This window comes from Medicago sativa, chromosome 7 (assembly GCF_051527215.1).
Source record: "Medicago sativa cultivar Bolivia chromosome 7, Bolivia_mono, whole genome shotgun sequence".
Lineage (NCBI taxonomy): Eukaryota > Viridiplantae > Streptophyta > Magnoliopsida > Fabales > Fabaceae > Medicago > Medicago sativa.
Genome location: NC_140755.1, coordinates 53,953,026 through 53,962,327, shown reverse-complemented (window position 1 = coordinate 53,962,327; position 9,302 = coordinate 53,953,026). Strand labels below are relative to the sequence as shown.

The 9,302-nt window shown below is 37.5% G+C and overlaps 2 protein-coding genes across 2 annotated transcripts; one reads left to right on the top strand and one right to left on the bottom strand.

The window, feature by feature from the left end:
* The first annotated feature begins 274 nt into the window (after positions 1-274).
* Positions 275-746, top strand: LOC146906794 (uncharacterized). The gene is made up of 2 exons (XM_085728960.1): positions 275-424; positions 528-746. The coding sequence occupies exons 1-2, from the start codon at positions 275-277 to the stop codon at positions 744-746; spliced, it is 369 nt and encodes a 122-aa protein (XP_085585086.1).
* A 2,188-nt stretch (positions 747-2,934) lies between these two features.
* Positions 2,935-5,246, bottom strand: LOC146906793 (uncharacterized). The gene has a single exon (XM_085728959.1). It carries the CDS (start codon positions 5,244-5,246, stop codon positions 3,915-3,917), a length of 1,332 nt encoding a protein of 443 aa, XP_085585085.1. The 3' UTR covers positions 2,935-3,914.
* Positions 5,247-9,302: the final 4,056 nt, after the last annotated feature.

Below are 9,302 nucleotides of genomic sequence, written 5' to 3'. Positions count from 1 at the left end.
AACACATTTTCATTGTGTGCATTGAAATCTGTTTCGTGAAATAACGCACTCCACATTCCCCTTCTGATGCGCCACTGATGCTGCCACCTTCAATTTTCTTTGATTATGCAAAGTCAACATTACAAATTCAGGAAACCTGTATTTATTGGCTGCTTCCCATTTTTACGTGATTGTTGTGGATGATTTCCTGTAAGTAATAACTTATGTTTCTGAATTCTCAATTGCAACATTCCATAGATTAAGAAATCGTATATTGCTTTTGTCTGTTGCAGTTATGGCCAACGCTTACACAAACCTTTTGGCTGTAACTGGTGGGAAAAGAGATCTTAAGATGAAAGTGCGCGTCTCTCATGTATGGTGTATACCATCTAAGAAGGATCCTAACGACATCACTTTCATGAACATCCTCTTGGTTGATGACAAGGTTGGTTTTGTGTCTCCTTACAAGTGTTATGAAACCGCTCCTGAATTGTTTCGATAAGCATTTTTGCTAACTGTGCTTTAATTTGTTTTTGGGGTTTTTCTAGGGTGATCGGATGCAGGCAACTGTACGAAGAGATTTGGTGTCCAAATTCCAGAAAATGGTGACAGAAGGATGTGCATACGTTCTTGACAGTGTTGTTGTTGGTTTCAATGATGGCCCCTTTAAGCTTATAAGTCATAAGCACAAGTTAACTATGATGGGTCACTCAAAATTCACCAAAGGACGTATTGAGTTGCACAGAGGAGGAGAAGGTTATTGGTAGGGATTTTTTATTTTAATTAAATTATAAAACATTGTTATATTTCTACTTATTTCCTGTCAGCGTCAAATTTCCAGGGTTACTTCAAGAGAAGGTTTGAAGATATTAATATCTGATGATGATGGTTGATGTAGTAATTTTGCATCAAACAAAGTAAGTATTTTAATATCGTCTCCACAGGGAGTTGCGTATATCATAAGCGTCTTCACAATAGTTCACATTAAGGTATCGAGTATAAGTTGTTTGTTTGTAAAACTATGTTCCTAAACGACATAAAAGTAAAAACGAGATGAGATCGAACTATTTCGCTTGCGGTATAAGATAACGAGCAAGCATAACAGCGGCAATCTCTCGATCGATTAACAGACTCTAGCTTTATAACCAATATTATCACAATCATTTCTACAACATCCTTCGTGTCCAAAGCGATATCGTTATTTCTAAATTATCGTTTAAACATTCGTGTCCAAACCCCTTAAACGATAACAAAGTCGATCGGATAACTTAATCGACCGTGTCCAGCCTGATTAAGTATCCGAAAGCATTAAAATCTTGATTAAAAGTAATTATCAAAGGTTTACAAACTTGTCAAGAGTGATATAACATAAGATAGATTGTTATTCTAGTTCTAGATTCAAGAGTTCGTGTCCAAATCATCTTGAATCTCTTTGAAAGCATTAAACACAAGAATAACAACAATATTGAATCATTAAGCTAGAACCTTATACATTAAAAGATCAAAAGATTACATAATAGCTTGTTTGATTACCTCAATACTACAAGTAGATGATAGCTACACATAGACATGTAAACTATGCAAGAGATGAAGAAAGATGAAGATTCCATGTCAAGATCCTTCGTGTCCAAAGCGATCTTGAATTGAATCTACTCCTAAACCAATTGCTTTGTGTTTCTCTCTTTGAAATAGCTCTAACCTCTCTCTAGAATGTATGAAAAATAACAATGGAATAATAGTTAATCCTAAAAGAGAGGTAAAAAATCTATTTAAAAGGGGCTGCACTCGTGTTGGACGCTTAAGCGTCCTTCATAAAAATCTCCCAGTGACCAATAGCAAGCTGCCACGTATGCAGTGAAAATATCTTCTGGCATAAGTAGATGAGCACGCTTTCGCGTGCTAATGGCGTGCAGAAAGCGTCCTAGGACGGTTTGCCTCTTGAGCTTGCACGCTTTCGCGTGATGAGGACGCGAAAGCGTCCTACTTGAATCATGAAAAGCGTCCTTAAAGCGTCCTGAAAGCGTGCAATGAGTTGCATACGACATTGTGGACGCTTAAGCGTCCATAGGACGCGAAAGCGTCCATAGGACGCGAAAGCGTCCTACCTTTGGTTCAAAATCTTCTTTCTTGTACCTTGCTTGTCATTTCCTGCATAAATTGGGTAGAATAAGGCTCAAAAGCATATATGACATATTTGCATAATATTTGGAGTTTTCCATGGAGAATCTTGCAAAACAAGTCACTAAAATGCCTAAACTCCTATATGAAATATATCACTTTTAAACACTTATCAAACTCTCCCCAACTTGGCTTTTTGTTTGTCCTCAAACAAATCAATTGAAAAGGAAACTAACAAGGCTTTGGACAAGGTTTTTAACATGGTGTCAAACTATTCAAAACAAAAATTTAAACAAATGGTGATTCAAAAATGATCGCGCTGGCAAGCATGAAGTCCTCCGCTACTCTAGGTGCAAACTAAGAATGCGAAATATGTCCTAAGCACAAACTATACATCATAAACTTCAAAACATAAACATAACTATCTATGAACCACACCTAACACACTTCTTTAAAAGTAAATGCAATACTATGATAACAATAAGTGAGGTAATGAACACACATCCAACAATCATGCTAACATCCTATTTAAGTTAGGTGTCCATCCAAATATCGTCTCAAAAAGCATAAAAGCATGGATCAAAAGGTCTTGCAAGGGTTATAACTTGGCCGGGCTACAAAAGAAATGTCATATGTGGGGCAATTGATCAGAAAGCCTATCAAAGAGGAACATTCTTTGTAATACAACTTGAAATCCAATATCTTCCCTACCAATAATTACAACCTTTGGTGATTAACAATCAAACTAATAACCTTGACAACTTATTCTATTTTTGATTTTGTACTTTATTTTTCTTCTTTTTTCTTTTCTTTTCTTTTCTTTATCAAATGTACAACTTTTTCTTTGATTCTATGTTGTCAGGTTATTCTAACAATTTCACCACAAACTTGACATATAATGCCTCCTTTTTCTCCCCAACTTGAATACAACAAAACTCTAATTGAATGTTCCCCTATCCTAAGGCAAGGGACAAAGTACAAAAAGGTTAAGGGTTCAACAAAGTAAAAATATCAAAGTCCTATAAGATTCAACCATGAACTGGATTTTTGAAAAATTTCAGGCAAATTCAATAAGCATTGTGCTTATGAATATTGACAGTTCATGTTTGAGGACTTGATTCATTTGGCTCAGATTGGGGTATCAGATACTCGCTCTTCTCACAGGTAGGATTTATGTGGTCAAGTAGGTTACTCTCAATTCAAAAAGTGCCTTGATCCTTTCCATGCTTTCAAACAATTCAAAATAATTATCAGATTTAACATAACTAAAACAAGTTAGACAGTGAGTATCGGTCTCCAGCATATATATACAACAGTTTGAAGTTACCTCACATTTAGGCTAAGTACTAAGTGGTTCATAAATATTTATGTTTATGACAAGAATTAAATGAGATACATTGTGTGCAAAGTACAAGTTTCAAATTCTTAGTAAAAACCTAGAATAACGGGAAACTAATACCTTGGCTTTGCGCTTTCTCACAATTAATAACATTATCACTCACCTGCTTTTGCTCAAACATTGGCTCCTTGGAGCACTTTAAACTTTGATGTTCATGAGCACTCTTTCTTTTGACGAAACACAAGCAAGATTAAACAAAAATTTTCATCCAAAGCACTAAGTTAAAAACCAAACAACAAGCTAAGTTATTTAACCCAAAATGAAATTTAACTAAACCAAAATGTTGAACACTCGAAACCGTGCTCAAAAAGTATAAGTACAAAAGCATTTAAATTGTTCCAACATCAACATAAAAACATAAACATAAATAGTCAAAGCAGAAATATCAAAGCATCACTAAAAATACAAGCTGATGCGGTCAGTTTGCCGCATCATCATCATCCATGTCATGATCATCACCCTGAGTGCCACCAAAATCTGCACCACTGCCCCCTCCTGGGTAAATTGGCCTGTCCCCAGGCCATCTGCAATACTCCAAATACTCTGCAGAAGTGAGAGTGAAACCTGCCGGATCCAAGAGATGCTGATATATACCCTGATTGCTGCGAAAGACAGCAGCTGTTTGGTCCATCATATGAATGTCCCGTTGTTCCTGCCTCTGAGCTCTCTCTACGGCTCGCTGCTCGTACTGAGCCATGTAGGACTGAAAAGCTGCAAAATCAAAAGAAGCAGACTGATGTGGTATATCATGCGGATGCTCCTCCTCCTGAGGTATCTCGTGCTCCTCTTCTTGGCCTGGTGCATGCTCTGGCTCGGGCTCATGTTGTAACAGTCCAGCTAGTCGTTGGGAGTGGATGAAAATGTATCGATCATCAACCATTTCTTTGATCTTTTCAACTCGGGGCTCAGGAATTTCTACACCCTGGTCTTTCAGTAGACCCATAAGAAATCCGGGGAAAGATAGCTTAGAGAGCTTGCCTATGTAACCACACAAGGCTACATGCTTCATTTGGTCAGAAATAATTCGGGCAATATCTACTTGTCCTCCTTTTATAATGTGCCAAAGCAAAGGTAGGGCAGCCATAGGTGTGGTTGTGACATGACTCCTGGGCACGACATTATGCACCAAGAATTGGAACATAATACCAGCTTCAAGTTTCATGCCCCTAAAATTAGCGGTTGTATACTCGTGGCTCTTTTTTCCTTTGTTATAAGTTTTCCCTGGTAAGAGTATGTCTCTGGCTATTTGCCTAAAGCTGTAATCTTTGTCTCGCTCCATCTCTCCATAGGCACAAAGGGTGGGGATAGTAGGATCCTCGGGTGGGTCAAGCTCTAGGGGGTTACCGAGATATGTGTTAATGGTGTCTCGGTCAAACCTCACATTGGTACCCCTAACAAAACTAGTGTATGTGAACCTAGCATCCATATCCGTTTTCTCACAATTGGGTAAAGCATTGGCGTAAAACTCTCGCACAATGTCTGGGTTGATTTGGGTTTCAGGTGTCAAAAGTTTATCCCACTTCCTAGATGTTATCATGTTAAGGATGTGGGCATAATTGCCAGCCGGGTTGATGTTGAAGGTTTTCTCGTGCCAGGTGCCCTTGTTCAATTCATTGTACCTCATGAGATGTTTCCCGGAAGAGTACCGGTTACGGTCAAAAATACGTGGTACGGGTATGGAACGCTCAATGGTTCCGGAAGTGGAACCTCTAGTTCGTTTGGTGCCGGTGGTTTTGTTTTTAGGTGCCATCTGCAAAACAACCAGGAAAGTCCATACACATATGATAAAATTCAATTAGAACACAAATGGAATCAACCTAGTTAAACAGATTTGAAAAGCACAGAAAAATAAATGACTGGGGGGAGGACGCTTTTGGGACGCTTAAGCGACCTCAAAAGCGTGCTATCATGAAGACTCTGCCATTTGCACGCTTCTTGGACGCTTAAGCGTCCTCAGAACTGATGAAAAGCGTCCTCCATCTGCACCTGCATAATTTCATCCCAAAATTCCAACACAACACCAATCCAGCATATTTTTGACAACATTAAACTTCCTAAGTCTCTAAAACTCACTAGTGATCAAGAAATTTGCACATGAACCATTCAAACCCTAAATTTTTTCAAAAGATTCAAAATGGGTCACCATTCCAAAAATTGAATGTTCATGGCAATTTGATTCAAAACTGATTCTTTTCACCACTAGATTCCTAGTACACAGTCTCTAATCATAAAAATCTAGCCTTACCCTAGCCTTTCTACAAATGCATGAAGCATGTATGTGTTTTCTAATTAAGAGCAAGAAAATGGGAAGGAGCAACAAACCTGTCAAATCTTGTGAAAAGAGATTCAAATGAAAGAGAATGAATGCACAAATCTTTGAGTGAGTGACTTGGATTTGACAAAATGAAATTAGGTTTGTGTTTGTGAAGAGAGAAAAGTGAGAAGTTTGTTTTTGTGTTGTGTAACCGAAAATGAGAGGGAAGTGGGTGAGTGTGTGTGGTTAAGGGGAGTTAATCCCCTTGGAAAACGTTATGTTTTTTTTTTCAAACCAATGCGTAGGACGCTTAAGCGACCTCCTGTCGCGAAAGCGTCCTCCCAAGTATGCTCAAAATTTTGCTTTTTACAATTCTTGCTTTGATTGCTAAATGACTAAAACTAAATGCATAACATAAAAATACTTACAAAACTGGGTGTGCCTCCCAGCAAACGCTTGTTTTACGTCATGAGCTCGACGCCTTTATCTTTGAAGAAATCACGGTTCGATTAGTGAAATCGTCGACATATTCCGATCAATTTCACCACCGAAGTAGGGCTTCAATCTTTACCCATTCCCCGTCCAGTCGGACTTTGTCATTGGAACTTCTACACTACTGTTCCATAAGGCCTTTTTTTCTTTGATTGTAAACGGATTAGACCACATAGACTTGAACTTTCCCAGGATTAACCGAGATCATGAGTTACACAGTAACACCATTTGTCCGGGCTCAAAGTTTTGTTTCACAATCCTCTTGCCATGATAGCGCTCACCTTCTCCTTGTACACTTTAGAGGATTCAACGCTTGTCGCGCATTTCTCCGCATTGTTGTATTTGAACCTTCCTCTATTCGCCCACTTACTCTTGGTCAAAATTAAAAAATCAAAAAGCTTTGTGCGCACAAAACTCTTTGTGCTCTAGTTCAACGGGCAAGTGGCACGACTTTCACATGCCTCATCAAGCTTTAATGACCAATCTATTCGTGATGCCAACACGACCTTCTTTTCTAAGATTCCTTTGAATTCTCGATTGGACACATCGACTTGACCAAGTGATTAGTAACATTAAAGAAAGTATCGGTGTATATATGTACAACAAATTTACAAGAACCAGTTTTTGTGCAAAATTGCTTAACATGACAAAATTGTTTCGATACTTATGAAATTATCCGCTACTCCCCGGCAACGGCGCCATTTTGATGTAGTAATTTTGCATCAAACAAAGTAAGTATTTTAATATCGTCTCCACAGGGAGTTGCGTATATCATAAGCGTCTTCACAATAGTTCACATTAAGGTATCGAGTATAAGTTGTTTGTTTGTAAAACTATGTTCCTAAACGACATAAAAGTAAAAACGAGATGAGATCGAACTATTTCGCTTGCGGTATAAGATAACGAGCAAGCATAACAGCAGCAATCTCTCGATCGATTAACAGACTCTAGCTTTATAACCAATATTATCACAATCATTTCTACAACATCCTTCGTGTCCAAAGCGATATCGTTATTTCTAAATTATCGTTTAAACATTCGTGTCCAAATCCCTTAAACGATAACAAAGTCGATCGGATAACTTAATCGACCGTGTCCAGCCTGATTAAGTATTCGAAAGCATTAAAATCTTGATTAAAAGTAATTATCAAAGGTTTACAAACTTGTCAAGAGTGATATAACATAAGATAGATTGTTATTCTAGTTCTAGATTCAAGAGTTCGTGTCCAAATCATCTTGAATCTCTTTGAAAGCATTAAACACAAGAATAACAACAATATTGAATCATTAAGCTAGAACCTTATACATTAAAAGATCAAAAGATTACATAATAGCTTGTTTGATTACCTCAATACTACAAGTAGATGATAGCTACACATAGACATGTAAACTATGCAAGAGATGAAGAAAGATGAAGATTCCATGTCAAGATCCTTCGTGTCCAAAGCGATCTTGAATTGAATCTACTCCTAAACCAATTGCTTTGTGTTTCTCTCTTTGAAATAGCTCTAACCTCTCTCTAGAATGTATGAAAAATAACAATGGAATAATAGTTAATCCTAAAAGAGAGGTAAAAAATCTATTTAAAAGGGGCTGCACTCGTGTTGGACGCTTTCGCGTCCTACGGACGCTTAAGCGTCCTTCACAAAAATCTCCCAGTGACCAATAGCAAGCTGCCACGTATGCAGTGAAAATATCTTCTGGCATAAGTAGATGAGCACGCTTTCGCGTGCTAATGGCGTGCAGAAAGCGTCCTAGGACGGTTTGCCTCTTGAGCTTGCACGCTTTCGCGTGATGAGGACGCGAAAGCGTCCTACTTGAATCATGAAAAGCGTCCTTAAAGCGTCCTTAAAGCGTGCAATGAGTTGCATACGACATTGTGGACGCTTAAGCGTCCATAGGACGCGAAAGCGTCCTACCTTTGGTTCAAAATCTTCTTTCTTGTACCTTGCTTGTCATTTCCTGCATAAATTGGGTAGAATAAGGCTCAAAAGCATATATGACATATTTGCATAATATTTGGAGTTTTCCATGGAGAATCTTGAAAAACAAGTCACTAAAATGCCTAAACTCCTATATGAAATATATCACTTTTAAACACTTATCAATGGTGAAGACACTGATGTAACTTCTAATGTAGTTTATCACGAAGTTTTTTGCAATGTATCCTAAATTGTGTACTTGGAAGGATTGACCGAAATTAATATTCTTCATTGTTAACTATTTATGCTTGACAATTTTCCCTAGGTTGTGTACTTTCAATTATTTAACAGTATTAAAGTTCTACTATTCCTATGATTCATGGCTTGGAATGCATCATAAATTTTGTACTCTTTATGTTTTACGGCTTATTGTTAAATTTATTATGACTTATTCTACATGAAAATAAGACCCGTGCGTCAGCACGGGTCATGGTTCTAGTTGTTAAAAAATATCATTGTTAAGTTAAAAATTTGATAGACTAAGGGTCTGTTTGGTAAGGCCAAAAAATGAGCTTATAACGAATAGCGAATATTTTTTTTTAACTGATTCAAAGAGCATCATTCAATATATAACCAAAAAAGAGTAAAAAAATAAAAGAAAATGGAGACTATACTAAAACCTTTTCAAAAGGTGTTAAATCTGAAATTGGGCATTCCCAACCTAGTGTACTCTCCCCTAATGAAATCAGGGATAGTATCTGACCAAAATAATTCAGAGGAAGGCAAAGTAAGACCAAGGTTTGCAAGGCCATCTGCATAAACATTACCTTCTCTATAAATATGGGACACAAAAAACCTCATATTTCTTAATCTAACTTTACAATTATACCACCTATTTCTTAGATTCCAAGGTACCACAGAAATAGATTTGGAAGCCAGAATAACCAATTGGGAATCAAATTCAATCCATACATTATGAAAGCCTTTGAGATGCGCAATTTCAATTGTCGTCATGGCAGCTATCAACTCTACGTACAAGGCGTTTTGAGGACCTAAGAATTGAGAAAAAAAACATTTGCAAATGCCTTCTGAGTTTCGAAAAATACCTCATGCAGAAGCTTTCAAAGGATTCTTTGTG